We start from the raw sequence: 20,142 nt of genomic DNA, 5'->3' as shown, positions 1-20,142 counted from the left end.
ACTGGTATAGACAATACTGAGCTAGTTGAATCAGTGGTCTGATGTGGTAAAAATGAACTTTCTATGTTCTTACTTTATGACGAGAAATTATCTAAAATGAGAGCTTAAACAGAAATATAGATACAGAGATTTATTTCTTTTTTATTAGCGGTCATGAACAACTGCTCTGAGAGAAAACACTAGGCACCGTCCAATAAAAGAGAATTTCTGAATGTTGGATCCTTCACTGAAGGTCACCATAAAAGAAACGTATTCAATACCTGACTTTGAATCTTTAAAGACAGACACAACATGACGCAAGAAATTGGTAAGTTGCTCTGCACTCTTTGTATTCTGGTTCTTAGGAGTAATATCTTCATGGCACCAAAGTGGACCAAATGCCCTTAAAAGAAGAAAATGCACACATATTTCTTTTTAGTACTGAAACTAAGTAACTAGTTTTAACAGTAAAATGCAACTGAACTGTCCCGACACCATCCTATTCCCAAATTAAGGAGGAAGATTTGGATACAAGTTTATTCATTCCTATTTACAGGAAAACATGCATTTATTTCAGTAACATATTTTATTCCACCCCTATAAAACAATCAGATATCTGACAGTGAGCACAATGATGCCACAAGGCCCGGAAAGTTAATTAGATTTGGCTAATGATGATGCCACTAAAAACAAGCCAAATGAAAGTAAGGGCAATCCTTCCTGCACTCCACTGCTTTCATGCTAAATGGGTATTTCAGGGTGCGGGCACAAACACTATCTGGGCTGCCACAAAATGCAGGAGCTAGAAGGAAGGGGGATGCATCCCTGTGGCTAACACTCTTATCACACTGTAGCAGTTTCATTGCCCAATCTTGCTATTATCAGCCCTGTTTGTCAAGTAAAGCAGGTCAGCATTTTCTAACCTGTTGCACTGCAGCAGCTCTACCTCCTGTGCCCTTGCCACTGCTGTCTGGGTAATTCCTACCACCACTCCCTTCATTCCTGACAGGGTGGTTTTTGTCCCTGCACAATTTGGTGGCTCCAGTTCCCCCGGGGCGGTGATTCCGTTCTGTTTTTAGTTACAACCAGCCAAAGCTCTATAGGTGCTATCCGAGGTGCTGAACCTCACCCCCAAAATGGGTTCAGGACCTTGGATAGCACCTGTAGAGCTTTGGTCGGTTGGAATTAAAACCCAAAATGGAATCACTGCCCCTCTGGAACTGGAGTCACCGGCCGCCACTATCTACTTTTGCTTCCTTTTAATAGGTCCCTGGCAAAATCACCAAAGAGAGGATGCTCTTTGTGAACAGCATCTCCCTGGCTTACTCCTAGTACAAGGCAAATATAAATTAGTCCCAGAGTCTTTTGTGGAAAAAAACAGTATATATTATTGTTACTACAAAGAGCACGAACCTCAATCCTCGAGCTACTGTGGTAAGTATTACTTCTAAGGATTGGACTAAATGTTTCAAGAAACAGGCTTGCCACCAAAAACAGCAGCCTTGTGTTGTGTGCTCCTTCTCCTTTCCTGTTTTAAGGCACCTGCATGATGTAAATGTGGGGTATATGCTTCTAAATAAATAAAATATTGTCCTTATATCCGGTCATCATTATGCTGTGAATTTCCCCACCCCTGTTCAAAATTATGGCTACTGCCAGCCCCAGGGTAAAAATGTATGGAGGAGAGGAATCTCAGCACAGGGCTATCATTTTTGGCAGTTGCCCATATTTCTTGTAAAGCTTAGTTCTGCCCTATGTCTCTGACTCTATCCCTATGCAGTTGCATAGAGGTATTGCAGCAAACTGAGGATGCATCTATAGCAAGCCAAGACCTCAAGTTTAGTAGGTAACAAGGAGGGCAAACAGAATGTGAATGAACATTTTTCGTGTTCTCAGTTTTCTAATTCTCACTTCTTTCTTTAAAAATAAGTTGTTCTTATTTTCCTGGTTCCAAAGAAACACCAGCAGGTGGATTACTACAACTGATGAATCATAATCACTTTAAAATGGTGGATAACTGTTTCTGATTAAATTCTTGCTAGGTATTAAATGCCATGTATGACTTTACTAACAACCTATCACTTATGAATAGGGACCTTCCCGCTAGGGTTTCTCCTTATTTAACAAGTTGGACAACCTGACAGCACTCACTTCCCTGCTCACCCTGGACAAAGTAGGAAACACCTTTAAAAAGACAAATACAACACACACTGGTCTGCTACAGTATGAACTGCTGAAACAAAAGCAGCACACATCCAGCAGCACATATAATCCCACCCCCTCCCCCAATGAATACATCTCCCTTCTACAGATCCCAGCCTGAAACTGTGCTACTGGCTCCTGCTTCTGCATTGTGCTTATGAGCTCTCCTTGTTCACTGTAAGCTCAATGCTTATACCAGGCTGTGCAGAACAGAGATGCACAAATTCCTCCAGGCTCTCCTCAGAGTGACATGGAAAACAGACCCATTTTGTTTCCAAAATTTGGGAACAAATAGTTGACTCAGGAAATGAAGATCCCCCCTCCTTGCCAGCTCCCAAAGCACACTCTCCACCCACGCTCTCCACCCATCTTTACTTATCTGTAAGCGGTGAGTGGCAGCAGTGGTGGTAGCAGCAGCAGAGAGCAGGGAGGAGGTTCTCCTCCTCCTTCCCTTATCCTCTTTGTTATCCTGACATGCTCCACAGTGGCCTGGTCCACCTATAATGCTTAGCCATGGTATATTTTTTTGAAATCTGGCTTGTTGTCATGTCCGAACCTATCCCTGCAAACAACCATGGTTTGTTAACCATGGTTGAAAGCATAAAGAGAAGCTATAGTTTGTTGCTGGCTTATGTCTGGCTTCTTTAAACCATGGCTTGCTGTGACGTCTGAACCCAGAATAGTTTATCCCTGAGCTTCTTCACTGCTGTCTGCCCTGAAATGGAGGAAAACGAAACTACTCTGAAGGTTGGCAAAATGGGTGGGAGAGAAACAAATCTGAAATAGGGGGAACAAGTCACAGTATGTTTGCTTATCTGCAAGACAGTTCATGGCTAAAGCAAGAAATCATAGTTAACATAAACCATAGCTTAGTGTTATGTGTGAACACACCCAGTACATCAGGACTGAAAGAGTGGTGGGCTTTAGGACATGGAGTTTTTCCAAATCTTGAGAAGGCTAATTTCTAAGCACCACCACTCCTTCAGACCCTATGTACTGAGAAGCATGTCAGAGCCAGGGCTGAAAGTGTGCGGATTTTAGCTCTGTTGCATTTTTTCACAGAAAGGAGAATGAAGCACCACAGACCTGCCAGCTTTAGTAATTCATTAGAACATGACTCATTCCCATCCCAGGCAAACATGGTGCATATTTTATTATTATGAAAGTCTGCTCTTCTCAGGCTCTGGCTTGAATACAATATTACTACCCCTTTATGAGAGGTTTTAATATTTTTCACAGGATACCTACAAAGATCAGAAAAGGATTGGGAAATATATTATGAATTCATGGCTCACCAGAGACCTATAATGGGAAACATATCCTTCCAAGTAATTACAAAACAGATAAATTCTTTCAAAGGTATGCAGCAATGCTCTAAGAGTGCAATTCACAGTATGTTTATTCCAGTCTTCCCCAGCCTGTTGCCCTCCAGATGTGCTGGACTATGGTGGCTGGAGGATTATTGGAGTTGTAGTAGAAGGCATCAGGAGGGCACAAGGTTGGGGAAAGCTGCTTTGTTCTGTCTTGATTACCTGGTGGTTAGAAATTCAATCAGCTTGTTTGCCTTTTCATCTGTCTCCACAGCTGGGTTGATGTCTTCTATCTCCTGGGTAATCTGTGGGAGGTTTCCACTGCTCCCTCCAAGGCTGATACTGGAGGAGGTAGAGCTAGAGCTAAGCCCAGAGTCTGGCACAGGAGACGACTGATACTCCCTCAGAAAGTCAAAGCCACCTAGGAGCAGTTGAGAAAAAGATAAATATGGAATGCACCACTGAGGTCATAGCATAGGGCAAATATGTCTTTGAAGTAGGTAGCGGCCACGAACCCCCATGGAATAGACAGCGTAAAAACAGAAGGGGCTGCACAATCAAATCTGTAGTCTGGAAGAGTTATAGTATAGTGAAAAGACAGCTATTGTTGTTTGAAAAGATGCATGCTCTTATACTAACAGAAGTGGGTCTACAACAGGGATGTTAAACCTCTTATCCCGAGGGTTGAATTCCATTTCGGATAAGCTATCGGGGGGCCATATTCTACTCATGGATGAGGCTGGAGGTAAAATGGTGGGGGCAAAGGCAAAGGGGGTGGGGCCAAAATACAAAAAATATAGCACATTGCAGTTTAAAGCTTACTGCTCGTAACTAAGTCTTAGGAGAGGCATTTCAATCATTTAGAATGGAGAAAAAAGCTGCACAAAGTAAGGAAGCCACCAAACAATTGGTGGTTGCGGTAAAGGGGGTGGGACCAGGGAAAGACAGAGTGGCCATCTGGGAGGGCATGACCATCTGGGAGAAAGGTTGGATTGGGACCCCAGGAGGGCTGGATTTGCCCCTGGACCTGAGGTTCTACACCCCAGGCCTAGAAAAATATATCAATTTACACATTTTTAACGATTCATTTAAGCAAGGCTCATGCGAGATTCTTCAGCAAGCCACACTGAAAGAACTGTGGTTGTACAGGAGCAGAACTTGGTGGATTCATCCCCAGACAACATTCTTTGTTCCGTAATGTATGCCCTGGTGTAAACTGCTCTGTTTGCTCTGTAAACTGAAGCAGGAGATAGAATAGATACTGCTTCTAGAGTAAACCAGGGCCAAAGCCCCACTAAGTTATTTAAAGTATTCCCAGGTCTGAACAAGGTGAGCAAAAAATACAGGCTTAAATCTCATATGCTCAGCATCTCTATGAATATGATTCAGTTTAGTGTAGGAAAACAGGTAGAGGGAAGAGCGTTTCTAACTCATGCATGACATGTCATGGCAGATAAAGGTGCCTAGGTGACGTTTATGTGGGTGGATATTCAGAAGAATAGGAGGAATTTGTGGACTGGAGACACACACACCAAAAGGGAAAGCCTGGAGGGGCACAGGCCACTAGTCCAATATCAGTGCTAGATTTGGCTCCTTCCATAGCCAAAAGCAGTAGTCGGCAACTAGAAAACCATTCTAGTTGCCGACTACTGCTTTTAACATTTTATATCTTCCACCCTTGCACTGTAGTTCCACAAAATTATGCCTGGCCTGTAAGTAAAGTCTCTTTCACATCAGGGGTGTTTCCAGACAGAGGGCTCCTAGCTCTAACTATCAAAAGGCATTGTGCAGCTGCTCCATCTTTTCTTCCTTAATAGATTTGTTTCTGGTAAGAAAGAAGACAGAATAACTAGTGGGGAAAAATGGGAGAGTTACAAGTGAATGACGTCATCGTCTAGACACCCTGTAAAACCTCATGAATGAGGAAGAGCAACTGTGCATTAAAAGCCTCAACTGGAAGCACTCCAAGACACAGGATCAACATGAGATAAGTAAACAGGAGAACATAGGAAGTCAGACCTATGTCCATCTAGCTCAGTGTTGTCTACACTGATTAGCAGCAGTGCAGGAGTTTGCCAAGGACGGAACCTGGAACCTTTTGCATGCAATGTGGACTCAATGGCCCTGTTCATATAGTCACTGAACCAGCAAGGTTCTTCACATGCTGGAGCAGAGAGGCCTCTTCTCTTTCTCCCTACCATATTTTATAATGTCACATGTGCTGCAGGCACTCCACAAATACATCTAATTTCCAGTATTCTTCCACCTAAAAAAAGGGGAGGAAGTAGATTACGCAAACAGAGTGCCTGCATGATGAACCATCCATTTGGATTGCTTCCATCATACATGGTGCTATCTGCACAGTAGAGGAAAGGGAGACACACCTGTCCCTCAACCATGCAAAGGCTTACTAGACCAGTGAGAGTATATGAACTGGCCCAGTGTCCTAGTTTTTATTCCACAGTGCATTTTTGTCTAAACAAAATCTCTACAGGTGCAATCCTATGCATGTTTAGACAGAAAAAAGTCCTACAAGTCCCTACAACTCCCCAGTGCCAGCTGGGGAATGCTGGGAGATGTACGACTTTTTTCTGTCTAAACATGCATGGGATTGCGCCCTAAAATGTCACTGTGGCTCTGGTCTAAAAAGAGGTCTGACTGTATAAGGGGCATTAGAAGCATGACAGTAGGCAACTGTATAAAAAAATGAAATAACAAAGTGAGGCTATTTGACAAATTGTCCTGCATTCTGCAAGTTTTATTTACTGTTACTACCTACATTCCTTTTGAGAGGTTTCTGATAAAAATCATGAAAGCCATCTATCTTCATTTGTTCTGGCTATGCACCAAAGCAATGCAGTAGCAAAGGTGAGGAGCCTGAAATTAAATTTCTGCTCTTTTTAGAGTTCACAAAGTTCTGTTCCTTTGGATTCAAGAGGTATTATTTATTTATTCATATAAAAATTGCACCGTGCCTATGCACTATTCATGGCGGTTTACAACATTATAAAACACAATAGAAATACAAGGAAGTACAATAAAATACATTAAAAGTAGATTTAATATGTTATCACATTTTCAGAGGCATTTTTAAAGTAACAGTTTACAGCCAAAACATTATCACGTTTTCCTTTCTTATGCCAATAAATGTCGCCTACAGCAGGCTAATACATATTTATTCACACATGCACACAGTGAAATGTGGCATGAGCCTGTTATTTCACATTGCGTGTTGAGATATTTATCTACCTGTTTTCTTCAGTGTGACTTCAGCTATTTTAGGTAAAAGAACCTTGGCTGTAACTAGTAACAGGGGAATTCAGTAAGGTCAGATAAGCACCCAAATTATGTACGTGAAATCATTTTTACCTTCAGGTAATTAAATAACATAATTTATTGTTCTTGTAGTGAATGTGTGGAATTTAGCTTACTGGGTTGAAGAATGTTGGTTCTGATACGCAGTACGTTCAGGTTTCTGTCTAACACTGCAATCCTATGGTCCCTGGGAGAGCATCCCAGAGATCATAAGATATGTTGGAATCCCCCTCCTAAGGCCAAAGACACTTCTACAACCTCGGTAGGGAGAATTCGACATCACATCCTTTCCTCCTCCCCTGCCACCTCACAGCTGCCACAGAAAACACCTTCCAGCGGCTCTTCCTAGTTTGCAACATTGACCATCAAAGAGGAGGTGTTTTGGTGGGCAGGGAGGGGAAGGAAGAGGCCAGGATCCACAGGATCCTACAACCTCTCCATCGTCATCCCTGCCCACTGCTGGTAAAAGAGCTAGATAGGTTGAGAAGCCCAGCTAGATGAATTTGTTTTAATTTTGAAGAGGAATGGAAGGCAAAATTACCACCATTGTTCCTCCTCTCCTGCCTGGCTCCTTGTGACAGGGCACAGGATAGACAGAGGCCTCCTATCTATCTATCTATCTATCTATCTATCTATCTATCTATCTATCAGGAACATCTGTTGGTAATCTACTCCAAAAGCTACTCTATTGGGACCTAGTATCTCTCAGTAATCTACTCAAAGCGTGCTAAGGAAGGAGTCTATGATACATTTTTTTTATTTATTATTAAATTTATTAATCGCTCATCTGGCTGGTCACCCAGCCACTCTGGGCGATGTACAACATACAATAAAAACAGTTTAAAACAATAAAATTCTACAATAAAAACATTTTCTAAAATACCCTAACCCACCCCAAATGCCTGCCTGAACAACAACGTTTTTAATGCACGACGGAAGCTCATTAAAGAGGGGGCATGACGGAGTTCCCTAGGGAGGGAGTTCCACAGAGTGGGGGCCACCACAGAAAAGGCCCTCTCCCTCGTCCCCACCAGTCTAGCTGTCCTGGCTGATGGGACAGAGAGAAGGCCATCCGAGGCTGATCTTGTTAAGCGGCCTGTCTGGTGCTGCTGGAGGCGCTCCTTAAGATAGGCTGGGCCGGAACCATATAGGGTTTTAAAGGTCAAAACCAACACCTTGAATTTGGCCCGGAAAACAACAGGTAACCAGTGCAACTCCTTCAGCACTGGAGTGATGTGATCTCGCCGGCGGCTGCCTTTAATCAGGCAAGCCGCCGCGTTCTGTACCAGCTGCAGTTTCCGAACCATCTTCAAGGGTAACCCCACGTAGAGCGCATTACAGTAGTCTAAACGAGAGGAGACCAGGGCATGTACTACCGATGGGAGCAGATGGTCGGGAAGGAAGGGGCGCAGCCGCCGTATCAGATGGAGTTGATACAGTGCTGTCCGGCTCACAGCTGACACCTGAGCCTCCATGGACAGCTGGGAGTCCAAAATGACCCCCAGGCTGCAGACCTGGTCTTTCAAGGGTAGCCGTACCCCATTCAACACCAGGTCAACATCCCCCAGCCTCCTCTTGTCTCCCACCAGAAGTACCTCAGTCTTGTCAGGGTTCAGCTTCAGCCTATTCCTCCCCATCCAGCCACTCACCGTCTCCAGACATTTGGACAGGGATTCTACGGCCAACCTTGGTGAAGATTTAAACGAGAGGTAGAGCTGCGTGTCATCCGCATATTGATGACACTGCACCCCAAACCTCCTGATGATAGCCCCCAGCGGCTTCACATAGATGTTAAATAGCATCGGGGAGAGGATGGAACCCTGTGGCACCCCACAAGTGGCCATGGGTCCGAAACCTCCTCTCCCAGTGCTACCCTCTGGTACTTGCCGGAGAGGAAGGACTGGAACCACCGCAATACGGTGTCCCCAATGCCCAACCCCTCCAGGCGGTCCAGGAGGATACTGTGGTCAACGGTATCGAAAGCCGCTGAGAGGTCAAGGAGAACAAGGAAGGAGCATTCACCCCTATCCAGAGCCCTCCTCATATCATCTACCAAGGCGACCAAGGCCGTTTCTGTCCCATGCCCAGGCCTGAAGCCTGACTGAAATGGGTCTAGATAATCAGTTTCTTCCAAGTGTGCCTTCAACTGCACCGCCACCACCCGCTCAATCACCTTGCCCAAAAATGGCAGATTTGAGACTGGGCGAAAGTTGTTCAAAACTTGAGGATCCAAGGAGGGCTTCTTTAAGAGCGGTCTTATCACTGCCTCCTTGAGGGTTGATGGCACCACTCCCTCCTCAAGGGAGGCATTCACCACCGCCTTGATCCCCTCACCCAGTCTCTCTCTGCAGCTCATAATGAGCCAAGATGGGCAAGGATCAAGTAAGCAGGTGGTCGGCCGTACCGATGAAAGCACCTTGTCCACTTCATCAGGAGGAAGAAGCTGGAACCGATCTCACAAAACCGGTTTGCCACAGGCCGCCTCTTGCTCACTAACTGTATCCACAGCGTGCAGAGTAACACACCTAATCTGATCAATTTTATCTGCAAAGTGCCTTGCCAAGGCCTCACAGGAGGCCTTAGAATGCTCCAGTGGCTCCGGAGCCACAGGACCGACCAGGCTCCGGACCACTTGGAACAGCCTCCTGGGACAGCACTCTGCAGATGCGATGGAGGCAGCATAATATTCCTTTTTTGCTGCCTTCACCGCCACGTGATAGGCTGAAGATACAGCTCTAGCCCGTGTCTGATCGTCTTTGGAGCGAGACTTCCACCACCGGCGCTCTAGCCATCTCACCTCCTGCTTCAGAGCTCGTAACCGCGGATTGAACCATGGTGCAGTCCGAGCCCTGTTCAGGGGGAGAGGGCGTTTCAGAGCCACCCGATCTAATGCCCCAGTGATTGCGGCATTCCAGCCACCCACCAGGGTCTCGACCAAGTGGCCGTTGGCATGCCCCAGAGAATCCCCAAGCGCGTTCAGGAATCCATTTGGATCCATAAGATGCCTGGGGCGGACCATTTTAATGGGTCCTCCACCCCTGCGGAGGGGTTGTGGAACCGAGAAGTCCAATGTCACCAGATAGTGATTTGACCATGGCAAGGGGGTGGTGGATATACCCCCGACTTCCAGATCACTCCCCACTTCTCCAGAAACAAACACAAGGTCTAGTGCATGACCGGCTACATGGGTGGGCCCAGTTAGAATATGGTGCAGCTCCCAGGAGGCCATGGTTTCCATGAAGTCCCAAGGTGCTCCTATGAGGATGGCCTCCGAATGTACGTTGAAGTCCCCCAACACCAGTAAGTTAGGGGACTGTACACGCACATCAGAGACCACCTCAAGCACCTCGGCCAGGGAGTCAGTCGTGCAGCGGGGTGGACGGTACACAAGCAGAATCCCCAGACTGCCCTTCGGGCCCAACCTCCAGTACATGCACTCAGCAACCTTGGTCTCCCGGAGAGGGGGTCTGGTGAAGACCAAGGACTCTCAGTAGATAACAGCCACTCCCCCTCCCCGATCCCCAGCCCTCGGCTGCTGTGCATACGAAAATCCAGCTGGACACATGGCTGCAAGGGTTGGAGCAGCAGCCTCGGCCAGCCAGAATTCTGATACATGAACCGTTTTGATTTGTCCGTTCTTCTTCTGCTGCTCTATATACATATGCACTGCAAGAACAGAAAGAGGACCACAGAATCAAATGAATTATAAGAGGGATGATAAGGGACAAGTCAAAACAACCCTAACAATTGCACTTCATTACCTGTATAGAAGTATTCAGGCAGATAAGCAGACTGCACTGTGAGGGTCTTGGTTTCATTCATCTCTCTGGTCTGAAGAAGCACTGAAGCAATGGCTTGAAAATTGCTGTTGCACGATAGCGCAATCAAAAGATGGAGCAACAGCTTTTTACTGTGCTCAAAGACTTCAGGTCTGTAATGGTCAAGACCTAGGGGAATGCAATTAACAGCAGTCACTGAATGTGAAGTATAAACAAGTTAACATTACAGAAATAGCAAACAGTTCAGAGAAGTGCATGTCATTAGTATGAAAACAAATACAAGTTAGGGTTTGCTTCTTCTTAATGTAGCTTGTATTATGAATTTAGTACTAATGAAATCTAGGACTGCACCATTAATCGGTTAGAGTAAACCCTTTAATTGACTATAAGTGTTCCTAATTAGTTGGGCAGTGGATTATATATAAATTTTACTTATAAAAAATGGTAGCAAGCACCATTTAAAGAAGTGCTCCTTCTGCTCTCACATAGGAAGAATGCCTCTGCTAAGACAATACCTAATATAGCACATGAGCGCATCATCTAAAAACAAAGTATGCTTCTAGCTTCAGAAATATTGTTTAATCAATTAATCAGCTAAAACATATATAATTAATCAACTTCTTATGGAGCAGGTCCCAATGAATACAAGGAGGCTTACTTCAGAATAAACATAAATAGGGTTACACTGTGACATTTCTTTAATCAGCTGACACCCTAGTGAGAACCTTCTAGAATAGATACCCTTTAAAAATAGCTTTCCATCCACCTTCCTTTTTGGGAAGCAAGGAAACAAATGAGAGGAGCATGAAAAGCAGACTTACAGCAATCTCTCTCATTTCTTTCTCCTGTTCTTCTACTTCTGTTTTGGAAGAGAGGTATGTGTAACAAAGAATATGGTTTCCCTTCCACTATGATATTGGCTAAATTCATGAATGTCTGGTAGAGTCAAGTTGAACGTTTGTGTGAGTGTAGAGACATTTGTAAGAAAGAGGCTGCGCTTCTTAACTAAATAGCAAAATCTCCATAAAGCTGTGAACTGGAAGACCTTTAGACCATGCATTTCCTCAGCTTGCCTACAACTTTCCTTCACAACCTTGACTAAACATCACCTGTGGATGAAAAGGTTGGGTTGGATCTATAAGTGTCCTTTTGCATGCAGAAAGCACCTTCCACTCATAGGACAGTGGTTTTATACCTCACACTCGGATGTAGGATGATAATGTGAAACTGACCAACAACGTTCTTCTGCTTAGCATGAATGTGTGCAAGCTCTCATACGTACAGAAGCATGAGAATTGCTACAGAATATACCTATGATCACACCACTGCATGAAGTCCTGGGCAACATCTTGAGCAAGCGCTGGCACAGCAGAGCTAGTAGCTATTTTCCTTTCACTCACAGTTCTTTGGATCCAACCCAGAATGTCCATTTCCACCGGAAATGGTGCCATAGTTACCATGTGCATTCAAATTATGGTGTGTGCTTGTTTTTAAATAAATAGTCTAACACCACAAATCTTCTTAGATGCCTCTTGAACTCCAAATGAATCTAGAAAAGATTCATTTCTTTTGAATCCAGGGGTGGAGAACTGCTTTCCTGATGGCCGAATTCAATTTTGGAGGAGCCCACAGAGGCCACATTCCAGCAGTGGAAAGGGCCAAGGGGGGCAGCGCAAAAGGCAAAAGCGATGGGGTCAAAAATACAAAAAAAAAAAATCACCATATTGTAGCTTAAAGCTCTTATTGCCAGTAACTAAGCCTGAAAAGAGGCAAGTCAACTTTTCAGAATGGGGGAAAAACTGCACAAAAGCCAAGAAACCAACAAATGATTGGTGGACGGGAAAAGGGGGTAGGGCCAGAGGAAGGGGTCACAACTATCTGTTCCACTCCAGAGGTCTCCTCCTGATTGGGACCCCAGGAGGGCTGGATTTGGCCCCCAGGCCTGAGGCTGCCAACCCTGGACTAGAGCATAAGCAGATGCCATGATTTAGCTGAGATGCCCTTTTCAATTTTTTTTGAGGGAGGCATCAGCTGCTGCAGCTTGAGTGCATGTGTGAGTGTGTGTGTGTATGAGAGAGAGAGAAAAGAGAGAGAAAGAAAGAAAATAAAGAGGTTTCTCCTATCAAGTTGCTTCCTACTGAAAGGTAACTTGGGCTGTGTATGTTTTTGGGTATGCAACTGAGCGATAGTATGCAATTTTAGAGACAAAATCATGTTTGTGAGTTAATAACAAAACACACACACAAATGAATACACAAGCAAGTATATTGTTGTTTGGCCTAGTGGCCAGTTTAAACCCATCAGTATGTCTCAAAAATATCCTGTACTCCAAATTATAAGGTCTTAATGGAGACCTACCACATAGATCATGACAATATTCAGAGTGAGTTAATTCTTTAACAGTTAAAAAAAAAAAGAAACTCAGCCAAAGATAAAGTGAAAAGCCTGGTGTTGGTCTGAAAATGTTTGATCATCTGCTCCCAGCAATATATTTAATTTCACTTTGAATAATTATTAGTTTTGGAGTTCTATTTCCTAATCGCCTATGAACAGATGGGTTTAATAATTTATGAATGATTATCAAATTAAGAATATTAATTAATTAATTAATTAATTACATTTCTATACCGCCCAATAGCCGAAGCTGTCTGGGAGGTTCACAAAAATTAAAGCCACATTAATAGATACACTTTTTTCAGGTCTCATGATTTGTGCAAATGGGATAGTGCTTTTTTCAAGTCTGTGAACAAATGAGATCATGTGTTTTTTAAATTATTTTTTGGGTCTCAATTTGTGCAAATGTGACTGTGTTTTGGTTTTTAAAAAATAAATCAGGTCTTTAAATTTGCACAAATTGGGTTATAATGCTTTAAAAAAAACCTGTAATGTTTTTTCTTTCACAAGTCCACCTGCCCACTATGTATTCTCCTTGTAAATATCCTTGTCAGTCTCATTCTCTCCACAGGCTACTTCCTTCAGCCCAGCAGAGCCATGTTCCCTACTTGTCAACGAACTTGTCAATTTCATCCTCCACTTCAGTACTCCCCTTCTCCGCTTCGATCGGGGTTCTGCTCTAGCAAGGAGATCCACGCATGAATCTCCCTTGGAAGACCACCCATCATTGTTTATGACCATGCTGTGCTTAGTGATAATATTTAGTAATACTATTTGAAATATTAACTTCTAACCATTAGCAACTACAGTTTGTTCAAAATTTTACAACCGCATACTTGTACTTACCTGATGAATGAATATCCAAATCAGTAGGAACAAACCTGTGTAATTGTTGTTTTGACTCTACTGTGTTACTCTTAACCGTTTCTGTTCATATAGCACAAAAGGGGAAGATTACAAGAATGGAATGGGTGTACAGAGAAAATAGCTTTAGCAATAGATGGAACCAAGAATACTGAAACAGAAGCCTGCAAATGGAAGAAGATTGAGTAATACAAAGTTCCATCTGTGTTAGGAATTCAGTTTCAACTTTAATTCTAGCTTAATATTACTTACCTAAGAAGAGAGCATGCAATAACAAAGGGAGGTGGAGGGCCCAGTCTTCTCTTACGCTGTGATCTACTATCATCTCAGTCATGAAGATGACAGCAATATTGCACCTAACAGTGGAAGTAAGATGAATCAATTCAACAAATGCAAGAAGAATGTGGAAAAAAAACAGCAGCAATCACACAAAAGCTGATCAGATAGTATCAAGAGTAGCTTATGCACAACATGGTAACTTCTAAACTATGGAGGATTTTAAAAAATGATGCAAGGAAATGCACTGAACAATAGTATACAGTGGGTGTATATTTCCCTGGCACAACAGCATCTGTCAGCGGAATGGATTCCCCTTCCCTGTGCAGCTCCCTGTTCACCCCAAATCTGCTCCAGAGAATTAGGGAACCCTCCAGCATGGGGGGGAGGGGCACAGGGCAGAGGGGAAGAAAAAGTCCTGTTGTGTCAGCAGAAGTCCATTTGTGCAACACTGGATTTAACCCACTGTTTTGCTATTGAAGAAGTGAAGTAGTAGAGACAAACAGAAATATATATTTTAAAACATAACACACTAGCTCATTACCGTTTGCAAGGTGACTCTGAAATACATCTTTCAAAATGTCACAAAACTCTGTTTCGGATAGAATGCTCGGTAGTACAAAACCTAATCTTGCCTAATTAAAGTCAGTAACTCCCTGGCACAAGTATTTATCTAAAAATAATTGTATAGATCAAATAATACTGAAGACAGAGCCACTCATGCATGGCAAGATAAATGCCTTGAATGCAATAGCTGGTGGGGCAGAATCACCAGGCAGGACGGTAACGTTTACCCTTTTGCCTGCCTGCTGGGATTCTTCGCTGCAAATGCCTCTCTGCAACTGTTTTTAATCCATTTTCCCCTAGCTAGGCTCATATCAAGATGCAAGCCTAGCTAGATGGCCTGCTAGAGGTATTTGCAGTGGAGAATTAGCAGGTGCAGGAAAAGATGAGTACTGGTTCTCCTCTGCAAATGTCTCATGTGCCCCCACATTTATGGTACCCTGGCATACATGGTTTGGAAACCTTCAGGAATTCATTTGCTTCGCACCTCCCAAATCACTGTGGGGAACGGAACATAGTTTTGTAGCTCAGTCTGCAGTTTTCCAGACTTTTCTATCACGTGATCCAAAAACCACCCTTCATGTTAAAAGTCTTTTTTCACAGTTTAACAGCCACTCCAAATGGTTAGAAAGGCCAGTGGCTGGTGCGCAGGAGTTCCAAATGTGGCAGCAAGTAGGGATGGGAGAGAAATTTGTTTGATGTGAGCTTACCTTATTTATTTATTTATTTATTTATTTATTTATGTACAATATTTATATACTGCTCCATATCAGAAGATTTCAGAGTGGTGAACAACACAGTAAAAGAATAAAATAGCAGGTTAAAAGAGTTAAAACATTTTTAACATTTTTAATTTCATAGTTTCAAAACACTATGCAAACCTAAACTCAGTTATCCTTCGAAATACAAACTTCTCTGAATTTCGCAATGGAGTTTTCCAATCAAAAATGCATATATTAGGGGAAATAATGTTAAAATGCATTATATTAGGAAAATTACTTGCAAAAAATGTGTATATTCGGCAAAAATTCACACAGAAACGCATGTCTTCGGAGAAATGTGCAGGAAAATGCTTATAAATGTTCATACAATTTTTTTCAAAAACTCAAAGTGTAGAATGAGCCAAGCTTAAGACTGGAGAAATTCTCAAAGTTCAAGATGAACCAAACTTAAGAAAAATGAGAAACTGAAACTGACAACTTCGTCCATCCCTAGCTGCAAGTGCCCTGGGAGTGATGATGTCCTTTTCTCACAGGGACTTGTACATAAAAAAAGATGGCTGCCCCCACAGGCCTCTGAGGAAGCCATAACTTTACCTATACCCCTGGGAGGATGGCACATCAGCTCCCCAGGGCATCCACAGACAATTTGGAAAATCTGCACACTGGCAGCTGGACATTCTAGGTACTTGGCGTGGCTGTTACCTGTGGGGAAAAAAATCTTAAAATTTGAAAGGCAGCCCTCTGACCAGCTCATAAACTGTACATCTTATTTTCAAAGTATAGCGATTTTTTCTTTTAAAATATTCCCAAAGTACAGGACAGAATGGACAGGGGAAGGGACAAAAGTGAAAGAAACACAGAACTGCACCTGACTGATCTGATAAAGCCTATTAAGAACAACCATTTGTTGTAGGCCTACCCTAACTTGAAAACCAGCAATGTAAAACCTCTGCCCTACCCACATCAGCTCTAACATGGGGGAATGTTATGACACAAAGTCAGAAGCTTTCTGCTCTTAAAAATGTCATTAATGGGATAACAAGTCACGACGTCTACATTTAGCATTATAATCAAAATGGAATTATGCCTGTCAGCGTAGATTATATAAGAAGATAATTCCAATACAGGAAAAGCGCACAGAAACTGGCAGGAATAATAGTGCAATAGACTGGGGGTGGGAGTGGTGGATGGGAGTACAAATGCTGCTTTTCCAGTCATGTTCTTCATCTTTCGCCTAAATCTTAGAGCAGCTTCGCACAAATTAATTTCCTGCACATAATATTAAAGTGTCAATTTGTTTTGTGTTGGGAGAAGTGAAATACTACATGCCCTTTAAACTGGGTTGATATGATTTCTAATATAGTGAAAGTCCATGCAATAACCAATCTTGTGAAAGGAGCCCAACTTTCATTCAGTTCTCTGGCACCAGCATCTGCAATACCATGCAATACAAGCTAGTTAACATTATAAAAATTACCAAAAATGCAAGATTTTCTCAATAAAGTAATGAAATAATGGTAAAACAGTATTGCCCAATTCCTTAAAATATACAGAACATGTCATTTTTAGGTCTGGACAAATACAAAATACAACGAGAAAATGGTTGGGACAAACCATTTTGGAGGACAGTCATTTTAACATTCAGCTTACCTATGGAGTGGTCCCCGTGGTGTAATAGTTTCTGGGAGGTAGTCAACAAGTGGTGCCCAGCACCCGCCATTAAATGGCATTGGCAAAGGTCGCGGCTGTTTCATCTCCACAATATTCAACAGCCAGCTTGTGTATGGAGAAATAGGATCATCTGCACAGCAACATTTTATTTGTTTATTTATTACATTTTTAAAACACCCAGTAACCGATGTTCTCTCGGTAGTGTACAGATGAATTAAAAACATAAAATACAAGATCACAATTAAACACTGGCAATAAAACAGCACAAGATAAAAGCAGGATAAAACCAACAGCAGGGAAAAAATAATGCAACATGTAATAAAATCAAAAATAAAACAAGCAGTAAGGATAAAACAGCAGTCTAGAACAGTTCCTAAAATGCCTTGGAATTTTTTTAAGCCTTCAGCTGGTGCTGCCAAAACCATAACTTAGGCACCAGGCAAATCACTTTAGGGAGGGCATTCCACAAAGAAGGCACACCGTTAAAAAGGTCCTCTCTCTTGTAGCTCCTTGCCTCGTCACATTTGGCGATGACACCTGGAGAAGGGCCTCAGATGATGACCTTAGGGTCCAGATTGATAAATATGGGAGGAGATGCTCTTTTAGGTAATCTGGCCCCAAGCCATTTAAGGCTTTAAAGGTTAAAACCAGCACTTTGAATTGGGCACAGAAATGGACTGGCAGCTAGTGAAGACAGCCCTATTGTTGACATGGTGACCATGAAAACCTGAACCAACCCAGAAACAAAGAACTTGGCATGTATTCTGAGGTCTCCCAGGACATCCCTGGAGTTCTCAACTACAACTCCAATACCACCTCTGTCAGCAAGACTGATGGGCACTGGTGGGTGAGGGGTACACTAGCAGTATCCCTAATCTGTCCAGAGTGCCCAACACGAAATAGAAACACTCAAGATTAGTACTCAAATGGACAGCAGGGCTGGAGAAGGAAATAGAATCCCTATAGACTACAGTGCCCCCTCCCCCTGCCCTCCAGTCTACATCGGTGTTGTATCAAGTACCCAAGAGGGAACAGCTGGAATTAACTCCTCCCTTTTCACCCACCCATGTCTCAGTTATGCATACCAGCCCAGCACCGTCATCCACAATTAAATCACAGATGAGAGAGATATTTTATTTTGGATATTTTATTTTGATGCATTCAGCATCAGCACCAACAGACCAGAGGGCATGCTGGTAAGGCAACCAGGAATCCTTTGGTTGGGGGAAGGAACAGAAGAGGGAATGGGAGAAGGATGTCTACTTGCTCTTCTCCTTAAATGGTCTCCCAGGGATAGGCTCTATCACTGACCAAGATGGGGCTGCAGGCTCTGTTTTCCCTCTGTGCTGGTAATGGCATGGTACTACTGAGGAGCAGGGAGTCAGATGTCAGTTGAATACTTCACCTGCTCCTCTGATGTCCAAGCCATGCTTGCTGTTATCCGCTGCTGTGCTCTCTTTGGGAATCTGGTGTTCCCACTCCAGCAGTGTCAATATAGACAATACAAGTCTTTCGTATTGTATTACACATATTGTATTACACATGCCATTTGCCTTTTAAGTGGAGAGATGAGAGCTATGTATTGCCGATACATTTATATTTTTGTTTGTTGTTTTGTGAAGCACTTTTATTGCAATGTACACAGAAAGAGATATACAAATAAAGTGATTATGCTAAATTGATATAGACCCTATGTTTGCATATAGCACAAGTAGTAAATAATGCAGATATGCACAAGTAGTAAATAATGCACATATGCACAAGTAGTAAGACTGTAGGTTACCATCTGAAACACAATTCCCTTTAGTATTTTTAGCAACAAAGGACCCAGATCATGAAGCTTCAACTAACCAAGAGCAGTTACAGACTCTGGGCACAATCCAGCCAAATTTAAGTACTTTTAAGTCCCATGGATTTCAATGGGAGAGATTTTAGCACACATGTAATTTTTAAATTGAAATTAATGGGACTTCAAAATACTTAACTTTGACCAGCTCATGCCTATTATGACTGGATATCATTATTTCTCATCATTACTCACAAAACTTAATGTAAGCAAATGTCAAGTCATACTTTTGTCATCATCATAAGATCCTCCAGAACTATTGCTGTATCTTGATTCCAGTCGATTATGTGCTCTGATCACATTGCTGAACCTTAGAAAAAAACAAAAGGAAATGCTTTGTAAGTTTTGAAAAAAACAAAAGGAAACGTTCTGGGCTCAGTTTGTTTCTGGGTTAAATATTCCACAGATTCTTCATAGGCGACGCACACAACCAAACGTCTCTGAACAATGGATAATTTTTTAGGTATTTGAGTGGTAACACTCCAGCAAAATCAGGAGGCCAGCTCAGACTCTGGGGTTCCTTGGGTCCACCTGCTGCTTCTTAAGCATGGTAGCAGGCATACCCACTCAAAACTTCGGCCTACGCCTTACAATATTAAAGTGATTGTCAACATCCAAAATTGGCCCAGAGTTGTCTTGAGGGGACAAATGTGTGATGGATTCGGTGACCGCTGCTTTTGAGCAAGCTGCAGAAATCTAATTTAAAAAAACTGATTTTAATGGAGCTCATCATGCATAGGACCCAATTTTGATAATCCGATTCCTACTGATTAGTGACTACAAAAGTCATGGACCACACTGTGAAAAAAGGTTAAGCATGCTTAATCTCATTGAAATCAATCGGTTTGAATTCATAATTCCACCCACACAATTGGTTCTAATAAGAAACATCGTATTAAATTATTCTGAGACTCACAGATTCTTTTAAATACAATTACCTTATCCTAATCTTTTAATCTGATCTATTTAATGCATGCATGTGTATATAATGTTGTTGCTCTGCAAACTTTTATCACTACAATCTAAGCCTGGATACATACTTACTTGTGAGTGAGTCTCAGTGAACTCTGTAGGATTTACTTTGACTATACATGCATAGGACTGGGTTGTAAAAATGACAAAGTAATGCTATGGAAAATTCCATAACTTCAGGTGTATGCAATTATTTTTGAAGAACTGTACCACTGCAGCATTTTGCTATCTCTGATACGGCACACATT

General features: G+C 42.6%; 1 protein-coding gene across 1 annotated transcript in view; it reads right to left on the bottom strand.

Moving 5' to 3' along the window:
* Positions 1-20,142, bottom strand: part of FRY (FRY microtubule binding protein) — a 261,267-nt gene that overhangs the window by 67,035 nt on the left and 174,090 nt on the right. Inside the window, exons 36-41 of the mRNA XM_084842986.1 lie at positions 19,150-19,232; positions 17,056-17,206; positions 14,096-14,199; positions 10,568-10,753; positions 3,714-3,912; positions 261-382 (exon numbers count right to left, since the gene is read on the bottom strand). Of these exons, the coding sequence (XP_084699112.1) occupies positions 261-382; positions 3,714-3,912; positions 10,568-10,753; positions 14,096-14,199; positions 17,056-17,206; positions 19,150-19,232 (845 nt within the window). The remainder of the gene's footprint in view (positions 1-260; positions 383-3,713; positions 3,913-10,567; positions 10,754-14,095; positions 14,200-17,055; positions 17,207-19,149; positions 19,233-20,142) is intronic.

Source organism: Heloderma suspectum, chromosome 3 (assembly GCF_057233095.1).
Source record: "Heloderma suspectum isolate Gila_16-S chromosome 3, 16-S_ref, whole genome shotgun sequence".
NCBI lineage: Eukaryota > Metazoa > Chordata > Lepidosauria > Squamata > Helodermatidae > Heloderma > Heloderma suspectum.
The sequence above is the reverse complement of the archived record's forward strand: the minus strand, read 5'-3'. Positions and strand labels throughout refer to the sequence as shown.